This window comes from Eimeria necatrix, genomic scaffold (assembly GCF_000499385.1).
Source record: "Eimeria necatrix Houghton genomic scaffold, Enh_scaff123, whole genome shotgun sequence".
In the NCBI taxonomy this organism is placed as follows: domain Eukaryota; phylum Apicomplexa; class Conoidasida; order Eucoccidiorida; family Eimeriidae; genus Eimeria; species Eimeria necatrix.
This window is the reverse complement of record NW_013654880.1, coordinates 29921-46891: the sequence shown is the minus strand read 5'-3', so window position 1 is coordinate 46891 and position 16971 is coordinate 29921. Positions and strand designations below refer to the sequence as shown.

General features: G+C 62.5%; 4 protein-coding genes across 4 annotated transcripts; 2 read left to right on the top strand and 2 right to left on the bottom strand.

Moving 5' to 3' along the window:
• Positions 1 to 4985: 4985 nt before the first annotated feature.
• ENH_00008260 (myosin heavy chain, putative) lies at positions 4986 to 6255 on the bottom strand (the record flags this gene model as incomplete). The annotated part of the gene is made up of 2 exons (XM_013584120.1): positions 4986 to 5102; positions 5287 to 6255. The coding sequence occupies 2 exons, from the start codon at positions 6253 to 6255 to the stop codon at positions 4986 to 4988; spliced, it is 1086 nt and encodes a 361-aa protein (XP_013439574.1).
• A 155-nt stretch (positions 6256 to 6410) lies between these two features.
• Positions 6411 to 7980, bottom strand: ENH_00008250 (hypothetical protein; the record flags this gene model as incomplete). The annotated part of the gene is made up of 3 exons (XM_013584119.1): positions 6411 to 6715; positions 7090 to 7260; positions 7704 to 7980. The coding sequence occupies 3 exons, from the start codon at positions 7978 to 7980 to the stop codon at positions 6411 to 6413; spliced, it is 753 nt and encodes a 250-aa protein (XP_013439573.1).
• A 1915-nt stretch (positions 7981 to 9895) lies between these two features.
• On the top strand, positions 9896 to 10867 carry ENH_00008240 (hypothetical protein, conserved; the record flags this gene model as incomplete). Its single annotated transcript, XM_013584118.1, has 1 exon — positions 9896 to 10867. The coding sequence occupies one exon, from the start codon at positions 9896 to 9898 to the stop codon at positions 10865 to 10867; it is 972 nt and encodes a 323-aa protein (XP_013439572.1).
• An 863-nt stretch (positions 10868 to 11730) lies between these two features.
• Positions 11731 to 12211, top strand: ENH_00008230 (hypothetical protein, conserved; the record flags this gene model as incomplete). The annotated part of the gene is made up of 2 exons (XM_013584117.1): positions 11731 to 11864; positions 12142 to 12211. 2 exons carry the CDS (start codon positions 11731 to 11733, stop codon positions 12209 to 12211), a joined length of 204 nt encoding a protein of 67 aa, XP_013439571.1.
• Between the last annotated feature and the right edge of the window lie 4760 nt (positions 12212 to 16971).

The window sequence follows — 16971 nt, the reverse complement described above, 5'->3', positions numbered from 1 at the left end:
GCAGCAGCAGCTGCAGCAGCAGCGCGGCTTCCCCTAGAATTTCGCAGCACTAATTTCGATAGATTGGGCCGTAGGGCTCAGCGCCGCCCCCAGCCCTAACGCTGCAGTGGCTTTGGTAGTTAAGGCCAGCGGCTAGCCCTAACGGGGGCCCCCCCTAAGAGCAGTACCCCCTCATGAGAGGGGCCCCCCTCCCCTCTTTTGCATTTGCTTCGCTGGCTGTGGGGCAGCAGCGGGGCCCCCTGCAGCAGCCCATGCTGCAGCACATCTGCCGTTGCTGCTGCGGCGCTGCTGAGCTATTCCTGTTCGGCTTTAGCTGCAGCACGAACTAGCTGCTGCAGCGCAACGCAGCAGACGCTTTAACACTACAAACTGCTGCTATAACGTACAGATTTTAGAGGGCCGCTTCCCATTTGGCGCAGCAGCAGTTAAATCCTCAGCAGCCATTTGCTGAGGGCTTAGTTCCCCTCTAGAGAGTGGCTCTTATGGACACAAGACCCTGCACATTACGCCAGAAGCAACTTGCCCCTTGTAACTAACGCCTGCAGGTGCAGACTGGGCACCTTAGGTGCAAGCAGCAGCAGCAGCAGCAGCAGCAGCAGCAGCAGCAGCAGCAGCGCCAGCTGCTGATTAACCCCCAAAGCTTCCTAGTTATAAGCGGAGCCCCAAGGGTTCTTCTATTTGCTTCCTCTCTGCCGCTGGCCCCTTCAGCTCAGAAAGCGGCAGTGCAGCCTGCGAGCTGCCCGAAGGGGGCCCCATGGGGTCCCCCAAGGGGACCCTTAAACGGCCCCCAAAAGGGCCCTTAAAGGGACCCCAAAGGGGCCCCCAAAGGGGCCCCCAGAGGGGCCTCCAAAGGGGACCCCTGTGCCTGAAAGGGGGCCCCCTAAGGGCCCCTGAGAGAGGCAGCAGAGGCCACTGCGGCTCCCGCGAGAAGCTTATGCGCTATTAATTTTAGAAAAAATCGAATATTTGACTGTCACCTTTTCTACGCCAAGTCCACAGGCCGGAGAGCTATCAGCAAAGGTGCAGCAAAAGGGCAAGAGGGCTGGGCTTAGACCCCCCAGCCCTGTAGCTGCTGGAGGCACAGGGGGAAAGCCATTAGCTCCCCGCTGCAGCCAGCTGCAGCCACGGGGGCCCCTTTGGGGGGCCCCCTGGGGGGCCCCTTGGGGGCACCCTTGGGGGGCCCCCTAGGGGGCCCCTCGCGGGGCCCCTCGGGGGTACCACGTTGCTGTTTAGGGGCTCTTCGAGCTACAAATAATCCCATCTAAGGGAGGCTGCGCCTATTGGCCAGCTTAGTGAGTAGGGCCTTAATAGTATCAAATGCAGCTATTTGCTCTTAGGCAAAGTCCCAGCTGTTGGCCACAGAGTTGCTGCTAAAGCCCAGCCCCTGAGAGCTGTGCAGAAGAGGCTGGCTTAGTGACAAACTAGGAAAACGAATTTCAGTTAAGTCCTCGAGGCAGGCCAGCCTGTGGCTGCAGCCACTTCGCGGGAAGCCAACGCGTGGAAAGCCAACCAGCAGCAGCAGCAAAGCAGCCCCCGCCAGCTGCTGCAGCGCAGCAGCTCTTAAGCAGCCCTGCTGCTGCAGCAACTCACCAGTCCCGCCCCGAAACCCCGCAGCAACGCTCCACACGGGGGCCCCCTGAGTGCAGCAAATGGCCCCAAGACGCCCCTGCTGCTGCGGGCCGCCTACGAGGCAGTGTTGCCTCTCTAAGGGGCCCCCGGGGGCCCCCCGGGGGCCCCTGGAGGCCCCAGCTGCTGCTGCCTAAACCCTTAAGACCTCCGCCCAGGCCCAGCAGCCGAAGCCGCCAAAGGGTTGCTGCAGCAGCAGTCCAACTCCACCAATCTGCCTCACAAATGGAGGAGAAGGCACAAAACAAGTGTCATAATTTCCCGTCTGAAGCCCACACTCAGGGGGCCCCTGCTGGGCCCTCTGCAGCAGCAAAAGGGAAAGACGCAGCAGGCGAGGCTGCTGGGTGCTGCAAGTTTGCTGCTGCTGCATGCAAGGCTCAGCTCCAGACAAATGGCTAGACAGCTAGCTGCCCGCTGTCCCCTTCGGGTAGAATCTGTACAGAAAAAGGCCACCGGCCCTTAGCTGCTCACGAGAGCTATCCTGGCCTGGATGCCCTGCAGCAAGCCCTCAGCTAGCTGGCTGGCTAGCCAGCCAGATAGCTAGATGAAGCTGGCTAGCTAGCCAGCTAGCCAGCTAGCCAGCTAGCCAGCCAGCCAACTAGCCAGCTAGCCAGCTAGCCAGCTAGCCAGCTAGCTAGCTGGCCAGCTAGCCAACCAGCCAGCTAGCCAGCTGGCCAGCTAGCCAGCTGGCCAGCTAGCTGGCCAGCTGTCTAGCTGGGAGTGCGTTCCTGTGTCGGTTAGTTGGCTGGGAAGCTGGCGCGGGAGGCCTCGGAGGCCTGGGTCTCTTGCTCGAGTTTGACAGCCGCCTCGAGGTTCTCGAGGTCCCTGAGGCGGCGCGTTTGCTGCTGCTGCTGCTGCTGCTGCTGGTGCTGCAGCTCGTAGTGCTGGCGGCGCTGGTTCATGGTGGGGGAGGCGGAGCGGCCGCGGGGCGCGGGGGGCTCGTCGCGGTGTCTGGACTCCCACTGCCGGGGTGTACGTACACCCGAAGGCCCCGGCTCGCCGCGCGGCGAACGCCCCGCTGCTGCTGCAGCAGCAAAGTAGGCCAGCGGCGTGCGGCACCTGGGGGGGAGGCTGTTGCTGAGTTCTCGGGCCACCAAGTGGTGTTCATCTACCAAGTACTGCCGCGCAGTTGTGTCCACTTTCCCCGCCTCCAGGTCCCCCAGCACCACTTCCCCGGCCGGCACTACCACAGCCACTGCGGCCTCGCCCAGCTGGCCCAGGGGGCCCTCGGGGCCCCCCTCCAGGGGCCCCCAGGGGCCCTGGGGGCCCCCGGCGCCCTCGGGGCCCTGAGGGCCCTCGTCGGGGCCCCCCTCGCTGCCCAGGTCTTCGCCGGAGTCCCCGTGGCTGTTTTCGTCGAAGTCCCGCGTGGGGCTGCAGTTGGGGGGCCCCCCCGTGTCGTCTTCTCCTGTGGTTTGCTGCTGGATTGTGGTGGAGGCCCCTTGCTTGAGGCTTTTGCGTCTCTTGGCTTGCTGCTGGTGCGCGTAGAGGCCCCAGCAAACCAGCCCCAGCAGCAGCAGCAGCCCGCTGCTCAGCCCCACAGCCAGGTACAGCTTCAGCTTGTCTTTTCGCTGCTTCTCCGCCTCGGGGCCCCCCCCTTTGCTGCTGTCTTCGCCGCTGCGGCCCCTGCCGGGGCCCTCCCGCCCGGGCACTGCGCCCGCGGGGGGCCCCCCGGGGGGCCCCCCTGGGGAGGGGGTGGGGCCCCCCGCTGCTGCTGCGGGGTACTGCGCCTGCGGCAGCGGCGGCGGCGGCTGCTGCCCCATCTGCTGCAGCGACTGCAGGTGCGACAGCCGGCCCGTCAGCACAGCGCGGGCCTCTGTGGCCCGCGCCGCGAGGTCGTCTGCCTGCTGCAGCAGCCCACTAATCGAGGAACCGCTGCTGCTGCTGCTGCTGCTGCTGCTGCTGCTGCTGCTGGCTGCCAGCCGCCGCAACGCCGCGCCGGCCTGCGCCCGCAGGCCCGCCCGGCCCGCGCTGCTGCTGCTGCTGCTGCTGCTGTGGGCTGCGTCGCCTGCAGCCACGCTGCTCTGGTCCTTGAAACTCTGCAGCTCCTCCGCAGTGCTCTTCACGTGCTTCGCGCAGGCCTCCACTTCTTCCGTCACTGACACCAGCAGCTCCGCCAGCTGCCGCGCCGCGGCCTCGCTGGCAGCAAACCCTTGCGCTGCTTCTGAGTTCGGGTCCGAGGCCCGCCCTGCAAGCAGCACGCGGCCCCAAGCCAGCAGCAACATTAGCGGTGGCAGCAGCGGCAAAGTCAGCAGCAGCAGCAGCAGCAGCAGCAGCAGCAGCGGCAAAGTTAGCAGCAGCAGCAGCGGCGAAGGTAGCAGCAGCAGCAGCAGAAGCAGCAGCAAAGTTAGCAGCAGCAGCAAAGTTAGCAGCAGCAGCAGCAGCAGCAGCAGCAGCAAAGTTAGCAGCAGCAGCAGCAGCAGCAAAGTTAGCAGCAGCAGCAGCAGCAGCAGGAGTTGGTCTCTTGGGTCCGGGAAGGGCTGGGGGCTCACCTGCTTCCTTGTCTGCTGCTCTCTCTGCGTGGAGTTTTTCTGCTGCTTCTTGTGCAGCAGCCATGTGGGCCTCGAGGGCGGGCGCGCCGACCTCGAGCAGGTCTTTGAACTTGAGTTCTGCTGCTGCGAGGACTGCAGCAAGCTGCTGCAGCACGTGGCCGGCGACGTCGCTGCGGGCTGCAGCGCCGCCGTGCTGCTGCTGGAAGGCCTCGAGCTGCTGCTGCAGCTGCTTCGCCTTCTTGGCCACCTGGCCCGGGACTGGCTCGGCCTCCGCCAGCGCCCGCCGCTCCTCCTCGTCCTCAGCAGCAGGAGCTGCTGCTGCTGCTGCTTCGTGCCGCAGCAGCGCCCGCAGCCGCGCCAGCCGCAAGTTGCTGGCAGCTTGCTGCGCCTCCCGCCGCGTCTTCTCAGCAGCTTCTTCTTGCCGCGTCAGTTCCGCTGCGAGGGCCAGCAAGTGGGCCACGCGCCTCTCCACAGTTTCTGCGAGCCCGCTGCTGCTGCTGCTGCTGCTGCTGCTGCTGCTGCTGCTGCTGCTGCTCGCGGGCTTGCCCTCGGCTATCTGCTGCACGCGGTCCTTCATGTCCTGCGGGCTCATTGCTTGCTTCAAAGCCCCCACTTCGTCCTTGAGAGTTTGCCGCACCTTCAGCAGCTGCTGCTTCACTTCCTTGGCCCTCTCCAAGTGCTGCTCGGACTGGTCTAAGTGCTCTCGGGCCCTTTCCGTGTACTTGCGCAGCACGTCTTTGGTGCTGAGGGGCCCCTCGTGCCCGTGGGGGCCCCCCTGGGGGCCCCCCTGGGCCTTGTGGGGGTCTTCGGAGCCCGCCTGGGCCTTCAGCCGCTTCTCCAGCCGGGCCTTCAGCTCCCCCATTGCTGCCTTCATGTCTGCTGCTTGCTGCTGCGCGTTGCTGGCGTGGCTGGCGAGAGTTGCTGCCACTTGGAGGCCCCTGGAGGCCCGCTGCGCTGCTTCTGCTGCTTCTGCTGCTGCTGCTTCGTCTCCGGGCTTTTTGCTGAGCAGCAGCCGCTCCTGCTGCGCCTTCGAAGCCGCAGCAAGGTCCCGCGCGAGCTTCTCCAGCTTCTCGAGTTCCTGCTGCTGCTGGTCTGCTGCTGCGTAGAAGCTGGCGGCCTGCTGCTCGGCGCTGCGCAGCATTGCTGCTGCGCTGCTCTTTGCTGCTTCGACTTGCTGCAGCAGGCGGTGGAAGGCGCCCTGGCGGGAGCTGAGGGAGTACTGGGCCTCGAGGGCGGCCCACTCGACGTGACCACTGGTCACCTTGTTCTGGGCCTCCTCGATGTCCTCCAGCAGCCGCTTCTTGAACTGTTCTGCTGCAGCCTGCGCAGCAGCAACTTGCTCCTCGTAGGACTTCATCTTGGAGCTGAGCGCAGCTTGCTGCTGCGCTGCTTGGCGGCCCCAGGCCTCTGCGTCGCTGGCAGCACTTTGGAGTTGGTCGAGGCGCTGGGCAATCAGCTGCGCCAAGTCGCCCCTGGCAGCAGCAGCAGCTTCCCTTGCTGCTGCAGCCTTCTGGGCCAGCGAGGCCTCCAGCTGCTGCCGGCGGCCCCGCAGCGTCTGCGCTGCTGCTGCTATCCTGGCCTTCAGCTTTTCGCTCTTTGCTGCAGCAGCTGTGGACTCCAGCGCCTGCGCGCGCAGCGTCAAGTCCGCGAGGTAGCCGTGGCAGGCCTCTTCGACATCCTGGACCTTCTGCGTCTCGTCTTCGGCGAGCAGCAGCAGCTGCTGCAGCGCCGCCGCGTCGCCGCGCGCGTCTGCTGCTGCAGCAGCAACCAGCAGCTGCTTCGCCGCGGCCCCCGGGGCCCCCAGCTGCCCCAAAACCGACCCAAACTTCGCCACTGTCTGCTGCGCTGCATGCACTATCTCCAGGGCCGCCTTGTTGTCCCGCAGCTCCTCCATGCCCTCCTGAAAGGCCCTGCTGAGGGCCCCCAGCTGCTCCTCGGCCCGCCGCATGTGCTGCACTGCGGACTGCAGCTCCGCCCCGCTGCTGGCCACGTGGTGGCTGAACTGCAGCTCCAGAGTCCGCAGCTTCTTCCGCGCCCCGTTGGCCTCCGGCCCCATCGCCTCCAGCATGTGGAAGGCCACGGCCAGCAGCCGCGCCGCCTCCGCCGTTTCCTTCACCACGGACGCGTCCGCCTGCTGCATCTGCGTCACCATCTGCAGCACAACCAGCAGCAGCAGCAGCAGCAGCAGCAGCAGCAGCAGCAGCGGCAGCGGCGGTTTTGGGGCGGGCTAGGCGGGTCGGGAGGGGCGCGGCGGGGGGCCGCGGCGGCGCCTCCGCAGCGGCGCTGCTGCGGCGCTCAGCAGCAGCAGCTGCTGCAGCAGCGGCACCGCGGCGCTGCGAAGAGCAGCAGCAGCAGCAGCAGCAGCAGCAAAAGGGCTCTCACCTTCTTTGCCGCCTCGAGCTCTGCCGTGGCCTTGCTTTCGAAGCTCTCGAGAAGCTTCAGGTCCTCAGCAGCAACTCCTTGCTTCAAAAACTCCAAAGTCTTTGCAGACTTCGCAGCCATGGCGTCCACGTCGGCCCGCAGCTTCGGCCCCACAGCCTTCAGCCGCGACAGCAGCAGCTCCACCTTCTCCACCATTCCGTTTGCGTCTTTCAGCGGGTCTGCAGGCAGCAGCAAAACTCCAGTTAACTTTCATTATCTTTTTAATTAAATGCATATTTTTGTGTTAAACCAAACACCTATTCTCAATCAGTAAAGCTTTCAATTCAAGAAGCAGCAAAACTCAAAGTGCCAGAAGCAGCAAACAGCAGCTGCTGCTAGCAGCTGCTGCTGAAGGAACAGCACTTGCTGTTGGCCGACTTCAAAGCGGCAAGCCAAATGTATAGAGATATTGCACTGAGTGAGCTTCCCTCATAAGCACTTGGCCAGTTAAAAGCGCCCCGTGTGAGATGCTGCAGCAGCAGCAGCAGCAGCAGCAGCAACAGCAGCAGCAGCAGCAGCAGCAGCAGCAGCAGCAGCAGCAGCTTCGGCTCACCTTCCACGACTTGCGCCTCCCTGAAGAAGACATCTGCGTCGACGACGTGTTTGGCGTGTCTGCTGTTGGCCTGGAGTTCGAAGACCTGCGGCGAGAGGGCTTTTAAGAATTGAAATTCTTCGCCGGGGAATTCCTGGAGAGAGAAGAAGGCGGAGGAGTGCAGCGACTGGCCTGCAGCAGAATGCGCAGCAGCAAAACCAGCCCCCTTAAACGCCTCCGCAGCTAAGCTTCTGCTGCACTCCGCAGCAAAGAGCAGCAGCAAAGAGCAGCAGCAAAGAGCAGCAGCAAAGAGCAGCAGCAAAGAGCAGCAGCAAAGAACAGCAGCAAAGAGCAGCAGCAAAGAGCAGCAGCAAAGAGCAGCAGCAAAGAGCAGCAGCCAAGAGCAGCAGCCAAGAGCAGCAGCAAACAGCGGCAGCAAACAGCAGCAGCCAAGAGCAGCAGCCAAGAGCAGCAGCAAAGCGCAGCAGCAAAGAGCAGCCGTAAGCAGCGGCAGCAAAGAGCAGCAGCAAAGCGCAGCAGCAAAGAGCAGCAGCAAAGCGCAGCAGCAAAGAGCAGCAGCAAAGCGCAGCAGCAAAGAGCAGCAGCAAAGAGCAGCAGCAAAGCGCAGCACGGACGCGTGGGCACGCAGGGGTAGCCGCGGCGCTGCTCCGCCTGGAAGTCGGCGACGGCTTTGTCCACTTCGGCCTGCCATTTGCTGAGGGTCTGTTCGTCAGCAGTGACTGAGAGGCGTTTGGCGAGTTCGCGCACAGAGAGCTCCCCCAGGGAGCTGCTGCCTGCTGCAGCAGCAGCAGCAGCAGCAGCAGCAGCAGCAGGGGGGCCCGCGGGGGCGAGGGCTCCGCCGCAGGCCACGGCCGCCGCGGCCAACAAAAATAGGCCCCGCTGACGCCCCATCGCGCAGCGAGACTGCGGCCAATTCGCATAACTCGAAGCCCCCTCGGGGCCTGCTGCTGCTGCCTGCTGCTGCTGGCAGCTGCTGCTGCCCGCTGCTGCTGCCAGCTGCTGCTGCCCGCTGCTGCTGCCCGCCGCTGCTGCGAGGAGAGGCCGGCCCCTCGAAGCGCTGCTTGCTGCTGCTCGCGAAGCCCCGGAGTCGCGGAAAAAGGCGAAGACCGAAACAACACACGCCCGAAAAAGCAGGAGGCCGGCCGTGCGGCGCGGACGCACGAAAAATAAACTAAGACCGAAAGCCGGGGGGCCCAGCCTTCCTTTTGGACTTCTTTCTTGAAATTAAAAGTAATTCAAAGAGGAAATCGCGAGACAGCGGGGGAAGCGTGCGGAGTGCGCCGCGAGTCGAGCCTGCTGCCGGGAGGAAGCGCGGCGCGCCGAGAAAAAGAACGGCAAGAGCTGCTGCCAATTCGCGGCTCCTTTTGCACAAAAACGACAAGAAAGAAACCTAATAAAGGGGTCTCAGCGCAATAAAGCATAAAAAGGCGCACGGAGATGAACGCAGCAGTCTCAGTGCCCCGTGCACGGACTGCCAGACAAAGTGAACAAGACGCACTTCGCCAGCGAAAAGCCCAAAGAGACCAACTCGGGCCCCTAGAAAGCTGCCAAATACCTTTGCTTTAAACCTTAAAAACCAAAAAGACGAGAAGGTTCTCTTTTGAAGCAACGCAGTGCTGCTGCCACAATCGACCCGCTGAAGGGGGTGCCCGCTGGGGCTGTGCTCGGCGTGAGCGACGGCCACAGGGGCCCTCTGCCTTCACACTTTTGCCTTCTTCAGTTTGTAAAGGAATTAACTCTTTGCAGTTAAGCTGTTGAGTCTTCAAGAAATATCACAAGTGCTTACTTGCCGCGGGCGCGTGACCAGTGGTCCACCCGGCCTGCAGCACGTGCCACTCTACACAACGCCGCGCAAGACCCAGAAGGGCTCGTGCAGTTTGCTGCAGCATTTGCGCAAACACTTTTAATTCTCTGCATTTCAATTCACTGTTTAGAATTTGTTGAAGGCCTCAAGGCCGCAGTTTTCGCCCTGCGGCGCGGCCTCCTGTCTGCTGCTGCTGCTTTCCACGCCTGCGCAGCTGCAGCAGACTCCCACACTCCCCACTAACTAAGCCACTATCTCTGAAAAGCAAGTCTTATAGCCAGTTATAAATGCAGTTCGAGACACATTTTAGCTTTTTGCAGCCACTAACTGCCCAGCAGCGCCGCAGAAGCTGCACGATCCTCCGAGACAGCCAGCAGCAGGCAAACGCGAGAGCCTCCGCGGCTGGCTGCGCATGCAGTGCAGCACTGCAGCAGCAAACGGCCCGCCAGCTGCTGGCTGCATGCAGCAGCAGCTCGGCTGCATGCAGCAGCAGTTCGGCTGCATGCAGCAGCAGCAGCCGCGTGCTGCTACAGGCCTGTCCAGGGCCGCCTCCTCGAGGCCAGGGAGCTGCAGGTCGAGCCCGAGCTCAGCAGCAAAGGCTCTTCTGCCCTTCTGCTGCTGCTGCTGCTGCTGCAGCAGCTTCTCCGCACTTCAAACTTGAAGGCCTCCAGCGCAAGCCGCGGAGTCCGCTGCGGCGACTCTGCGGGAAAGGCCGCCTCAGGGCCTGCGGGGGGCCCCGCCTTCGTCCGCAGCGCAGCGGGGGCCCCCAGACTGCATGCAGAGCGGCCTGCTGCAGCACGCGGGGCCGGCTGCTGCCGCTGCTGCAGCAGCAGCAGCTGCTGCTGCTGCAGTGGGCGCTGCGGGCCCGCGGCAGCCCGCGGCGTTGCGCTGAGGCCGCTGGCCACCCCAGGGAAGGCCTGGGGGCGAAGGGCCCCACAGCTGCGCTTTGAACAGCTGGGGCCCCCGAGGCCCCCTCCGGCTGCGAAGCTGCTGCTGCAGGGCATGGGGCCCCTGCTGCTGCTGCTGCTGCAGGGCGTGGGGCCCCTGCTGCTGCTGCTGCAGGGCATGGGGCCCCTGCTGCTGCTGCTGCTGCAGGGCATGGGGCCCCCTCTGCTGCTGCTGCAGGGCGTGGGGCCCCTGCTGCTGCTGCTGCTGCAGGGCATGGGGCCCCTGCTGCTGCTGCTGCAGGGCATGGGGCCCCTGCTGCTGCTGAGGGGCATGGGGCCCCTGCTGCCGCTGAGGGGCATGGGGCCCCTGCTGCTGCTGAGGGGCATGGGGCCCCTGCTGCTGCCAGCCGTAAGGCCTAGATTGGCCAGCTGGCCGAGACTGACGGGAACTGGGTGCCTGAGGGGGCCCCCAGTCTTCAGCAGTGCAGCTTTGAGTTGGCCAGTTGCTGCTGGAGTTGGCCCTCTGGAGCTGCGCACTGAGGCAGAAGAGAAGTCCCCAGGAGGCCCCAAGTACTTCATTGCTGCTGCAGGCGGAATCTGGAGCTTCAGCGGACGCTTGGGGCGGCCTCCAGCAGCAAGCTGCTGCAGCGCTGCAGCTGGGCCAGCAGTTTGGCCCGCCTCGCGGCTTAGGGGCCCCAAGGGGCCCCCCAGGGGCCTCGGGCATTGGGGGAGTACTGGGGGGGCAGCACGCGCCACTGCAGCGCACTGTGGGTGCGCAGGGGCCCTCTCGAGTTGCTGCCGGAGGCGGGAAACTGGCAGAAAGCTTGGAAACGACTTGTTGAGTTCAACGCACCTCTACGCGTTTCCTGAGGAGGTAAACTTCTGCGTGGAGGCGCCGGATCAGTTCCTGCTTTGCAGTTTCGCTAAACTGCCAAGTATTTCAAAAGGAAAGCAATGGGACATTACATCTTTGTACGCGGAGAGCTGCCTGAGGATGTACAGCTCGGTCGGACCTGCACCCGATTCAAAGGAATCTTCCATTGAATTAATGCAGGGAGTGAAGCGAGAAACACTCCTGCCGGCTTAGAAATGAAACTCAACAAACATCTAGAAAGAAGTTGTGCTCAGTGGAAAAATGCAAAAAAGTCAACACTTCGCTGGGAAGAAGAATTGTTAAAGTGACGCTCATTTTGTGCAAAATCTGTGCAAGAATTGAGGTGTCTAGACACCTCGCGTAGTTCCTTGCAAGACACAGCGGAAGCAGCATGGCCGTGGATCTGAAGGAAGCTCCGGCCGCTCCCCCAAATTTCGCGCGTTATTTGTTTTCAATTGCATTTTGTTGTTGTTTATTTCTTTTTAATTCAAAATAATAAAGCCAATTCAAAGTTATGGTGGCACGGCGGCCCAGGCCGCCGACGGGCCCCTGCGCCTTGCGTAGCAAGTGACCTCGCCGTTGCAACCCCGCTCCAACTAACAGAATAGCACGTAGAACACCATTTAAAACGCTCCAAATAACGACAACAATCTGAAAATGATTTAATGCCGCCTTGAGTGCGGCATTTGCCCCTTCGCTTCCGCGCAAAGCGGCCCTCCCTGCGGGTTCTGTCCGCCGCGGAGCGGCGCGGAAGGCGCGGCTGGCCGTGAAAGGCGACAGCCCGCAGCTAAGCAAAACTCCAGCACTTTTAAAAAGCTTTACTGACTAGGATTTACTGGCCATAAACTAGCAGCGCCGCGGGAAGTGGCCCTTAAGAAAAGGCCCCCGCAGCCGCGGCGTTGAGTTGAACTGACTGCAGGAAGCTGCGGGCGAGGCGGCGCTGCTGCGCGCAGCTCTGGGCTCTGCGGGCCGTAGAAGGCAGCAGAGGCGCTGCAGCAGCCTGCTAAGAACTTCGAACTTGAACTTTGCTGCAGCTGCTGCAGCTGCTGCAGATGCAAGTTTGCTGCCAGCAGCAAATGTGGAAAGTCCGAAAGAAATTTCTGCCCGACACTTTCGCAGACGCCCGCCTTATGGCGGCGCTGCCGGCCTTTCGCCAGAAGATTGTTTTCGTGGGCGACGCCCAGTCCGGCAAGACCAGCGTCATAGACAGGTGCACGCTTCAGCAGCAGCAGCAGCAGCAGCAGCAGCAGCAGCAGCAGCAGCAGCAGCAGCAGCAGCAGCGGCTGCTGCTGCTGCTGCTGCAGCAGCGGGGTTGCCCGCTGCTGCGGCCGCCGTAGCGCCCCTGGCGAAGCTCAACACTCCCTTTACTTAGCAGCACAGAACTGCTGCTGCTAACTGTGGGCTGCTGCTTCTCAAGAGTCCGCAGCAGAGCTTTGCTGCTGCTCTTGGGAGCCCCAAGCAGCAGCAGCAAGCTGCGCACTGCGCAGTGTCCGCGTTGCTCTCCACCGGCAGCAGCTGCAGCAGCAGCAGCCGCAGCAGCAGCAGCGCCCTAGTTGAGTGCGAGTGCCCAGCAGAGAGCCCCAGTGAGCTGCTGCTGCTGCTGCTGCTGCTGCTGCTGCTGCTGCTGCTGCTGCAGGTACATCTTCGCCCGCTTCAACCCCCACACCGAGCCCACGTGGTCTCTGCGCCTGGCCACAAAGTCTTGGGCCATTTCAGCTCCTGCTGCATGCATAGTAAATGTGGAGCTTTGGGACACTCCGCGGGGAGTCAGTTCCTTGCTTCTTCCCCTTCCTGTCTTCCCTCCTGCTGCTCCTGCTGCTGCTGCTGCTGCTGCTGCTGCTGTTGCTGCTGCTGCTGCTGCTTGCGGGCTGCTGGCGTGCGCAGCAGCAGCCGCAGGGCCGGCGGCGCGCAGCTGGAGCTGCGCGCCGCCGCCCCGCGGCCGCCGCAGCAGCAGCTGCGCTGCTGCCGCCGCCGTCGCCGCCGCTGCTGCTGCTGCTGCTGCTGCTGCTGCTGCAGCTGCAGCTGCGTGTGTGCTGCTGGGCGTGCTGCTGCAGTTCGGAAGCAACCCCGCGGGGGAACACTTCTGGAGAGGCACGAGGGCACTGGTGGTGTGCGTTGACGGGCAGTCTGCGAGCAGCGCAGCAGCAGCAGCAGCAGCAGCAGCAAAGTGGCTGACGGGCCCCACAGTTGCGGAGTGTCGGCAGCACGAGCCGAACTGCGTGGTGTGTCTGCTGCTGACCAAGGCGGACGCCTCTGCTGCTGCTGCTGCTGCTGCTGCTGCTGACCCCGAAGCTGACGAGCTTGCTGCAGAGCTGCAGGCCTTCGTTGACCAGCGCTTCTGCAGCACTTGGGCTGCTGTTTCTGCAAAAACTTCCCAAGGAAAGTCTGCACTTTGCTGCTCGCAAACCCGCAGCTGCTGCTGCTGGCCAACGCCCTGCTGCTGCTGCTGCTGCTGCTGCTGCTGCTGCTGCTGCTGCTGCCGGCCTCTGTCTACAGCCGCACCAGAGGCCACAATAGCTGCCACACACTGGCTGCTGCTGCAATGGAACCTTCTGCTGCTGCAACGGGGCCTTCTGCTGCAACGGGGCTTTCTGCTGCTGCAACGGGGCTTTCTGCTGCTCCTTCAACGGAGCTTTCTGCTGGTGCAAGGGAGCCTTCTGCTGCTGCAAGGGAGCCTTCTGCTGCTGCAAGGGAGCCTTCTGCTGCTGCAAGCGGGCTTCCTGCTGCTGCAAGGGAGCCTTCTGTTGCTGCAAGGGAGCCTTCTGCTGCTGCAAGCGGGCTTCCTGCTGCTGCAAGGGAGCCTTCTGCTGCTGCAAGGGAGCCTTTTGCTGCTGCAAGGGGGCTTTGTGCTGCTGCAAGGGGGCTTTGTGCTGCTGCTAGAACGGAGCTTTCTGCTGCTGCAAAGCTGCAAAGGGGCTTCGTGCTGCTGCTGCAAGGGGGCCTTTTGCTGCTGCTGCTGCGAGGCTGCGCAGGCATTTACGACAAAGACGACTTCCTGAAGCAGCTGCTGCACGCCCTGGTCGTGCAGGACCAAAAGCTGCACAGGAGCCGCAGCCGCCGCAGCATTTCGAAGCAGCAGCAAACTGCAGCAGCAGCAGAAGACGGCGGCGGCTCCCACGCGGGCCGCACTTCTCTTTCCGAAAGAGCTTCTGCTCTCGAGGGCCACCTCAAGGAAGTTGTCCTCAAGCTCGGCGCCCAGTAGCAGCAGCAGCAGCAGCAGCAGCTGCTGCTGCTGCTGCTGCAGGAGCTGCTGCTGCCCACTGCCCGCCAGCCCCCGCCTGTGCTGCGCTGCAGCGAACCACCGGGACCCGCAGCAGCAGGGCCCCAGAGGGGCCCCGGGGGGCCCCAGAGGGGCCCCAGGGGGCCCCAGAGGGGCCCCAGAGGGGCCCCTTGGCTCAGTCCTGCAGCAGCAGGCCGAGCAGCTGGGCACTTAAGACTGGAGTACCTTATTAGACCTGCTGTATATACACCTGAAGTGCAGAAAGCCGGGGCCGCAGACACCGTTTCTGCAAAAGAGCGGGGCCCCCGCAGCTGCTGCTGTTGCTACCGCTGCTGCTGCTGCTGCTGCTACTGCTGCTGCTGCTGCTGCTGTTTGGCAGCAAAAGCAGTCAGGGCGATTTTGCTGCTCTGGAGCGCTGTGCTGCTTCTCTGCGCCTGCGAACTTCAGCCAATCTGCAGACAGCAGCAAAAACCGAACTGCAGCACTTCAGCTGCTGCTGCTCATTTTCTAACTGCGCAGCAGCAAGGAGAGGGTGCTGCTGCTGATCCGCTGAAGTGCAGCGGACCAAGTTCACTGCAAAAGCTCTAGCTGCTGCTGTTGCTGCTGTTGCTGCTGCTGCTGCTGCTGCTGCTTAAGGTCTAGTGTGGGGCTTTCTGAAGCTGCACAGCTTTACCTCTCGAGATCCGCTTTGGATTGGCTCGTCTTCCCTTCAGCCTGCAGTTTCTGTGCGCAAAAACACAGCCACGCATGCACCGAATTGCTGCTGCTGCTGCTGCTATTGCTGCTGCTGCTGCTGCTATTGCCGCTGCTGCTTCTGCTATTGCAGCAGCTGCTGCTGCTATTGCTGCTGCTGCTTCTGCTATTGCTGCTGCTGCTGCTATTGTGTCCCTGTAGCAGCAGTAGCCCTTCGAGTTGCTCTGTGGCCAACAGAGTCTCAAGCAGTGACAATGAAGCAGGCAGCAGCAGCAACAGCTGTTGCTGCTGCTGCTGCTGCTCACACGGCGAAATGTTTGGCCAGCAGCAATCAAAAATAAGAAACGAACTTAAAGAACGAGACTCTTTAAGGGCCCCTAATGGGGAAGAGGCAGCAGCAGCAGCGGCAGAGGCGAGGGCGAGGATAGCATGAGAAGCAGCAGCAACAGCAGCAGCAGCAGCAAGCAGGGCAATGAGTTGCAGCAGCCAAGAGGCAGCACGAAGCAGGAGCCCCGAAAGAGACACAACAAGGCAGCAAAAAGGCCATAAAGGAAGCAGAAGTTGACAAAGAGAAGCAGCAAAAGAGCAGCAGCAAAAGAGCAGCAGCAAAAGAGCAGCAGCAAAAGAGCAGCAGCAAAAGAGCAGCAAAACAGCCCCAAACCCACTTGCAAATGTGCTGCTTGCTTCGCCTTCTCCTGCGCCTCCTTTTCGCGCCTGGAAGGCTCGGGGGAAAGACTGGCGCCTCTGTTCCTGTTCGGGTTGCCGGCGCCCACCTGAAGCAGCAGCAGCAGCAGCAGCAGCAGCAGCAGCAGCAGCAGCAGCGGCAGCAGCGGCAGCAGCAGCAGCAATTGTAGGAGTCCCCGTGATGCACGTGCGTATGTGGAGTGGAGTGTTTTGTGTAGAGAGGCTGAGATACAGTCAGGAAAAAATGACTAGGAAGAAGAGAGCAGCAGCAGCAGAAGCAGCAGCAGCAGCAGCTGCTGCTGCAGCAAAGAAGCAGAAAGAAGTGAAACAGTGGAAGGCAGCAGCAGCAAAGAGCAGCTGACCAGAGGCTCGTCTTTCTGCGGGCACAAACAGACAAAGGCAAACCAAAAGCAGGACAGATGCAGCCGCAGATATTCGTGCTGTTGCTGCTGCTGCTGCTGCTACTGCTGCTGCTGCAGTTGCTGCTGCTGCTGCTGTCGGTGCTGGTGTTATTGCTGGTGTTATTCTTGTTGCTGCTGCTGGCGTTGCTGCTGCTGATGCTTCAGCTGCTGCCTGCGCTGCGGCTGTTGGCAGCCAACGGGGTGCTGGACTCACGTCGCTGTCAGGGGGGACCACTGGTCCCCTGCGAGTCTGCTGCTGCTGCTGCTGCTGCTGCTGCTGCTGCTGCTGCTGCTGCTGCTGCTGCTCCGTCTCCTCCTCAGACTGCTCCTCCACCTGCGGATTGCTGCTGGAAACGTTTCGAGCCATCACTTCTTCAAAAGATGGCACCACGCGGCAGCCCCGCTGCGGCCTGCTGCCGCGGCCGCCGCGGCTGCTGCGGCCGCCCCGGCCCCCCCTGGGGCCCCCTCGCTTTGCTGCTGGGCCCCCCGGCATTCTGCTGCAAGGAATGGGTGCTGCTGCTGCTGCTGCTGCGCTGCTTCTGGGCTCCGGCGGCGCTGCTGCTGCTGCTGCTGCTGTCTTGCTGCTGCGCGCGCTGCCCGGCGAGAAGCGACACGACGAAGGAAGTAATGAAGACAAAAAAGACTTTGTCAAAATTGGGATAGCGCAGAAGGACAAGAAAGATCGCCCGAGGCAGCAAGGCGGTCGGTCCGTTGCTGCAGTTCAGGTGTGCACACACGGAGGCGCCACGAGGCCGAAGGGAGGCAGCAGTGTTATTTGCTGCTTGCGTTTAGATAAAAATTATATTCAGTTGCCGATGTACCTGCTTTAAGAAGTGCTCTAGGAAGCTATTTGACCAGTGGCTTCAGCAGCAGCAGCAGCAGCGCGGCGGCAGCAGCAGCTGCAGCAGCGGCAGCAATGCTGCTCTTGCCTCGCTCACCCGTGTCCAGGCCATAACCCAAGGGCCTAGGGCTACACACACCTTTTTGCTGCTGTCCTTTATGTGCTTGTTGCTACAAACTAAAAAGGAACCGGATGTGAAGAGATCGCAGGCAATTTCAGCCTTCTTGCTGCTGCTGCTGCTGCTAGCGGGGCCCCCCGTAAGGCCTTGCGGCGGTAGACCGCCCGCAGATGGCAGCAGCTGCAGAAATAGCTAACTTTACGACTTTTGATTTAATAATGCGCATTGACTGCCTCGATTAAGCTGCTGCTGCTGCCGTAGTCGCTGCTGCTGCTGCTGCTACTGCTGCTGCTGTTCTGCTGCCACGGTCGCTGCGGCTGCAGCGCAAAGAACCCCCAGCACATCCGCCCTCTTCCTGAG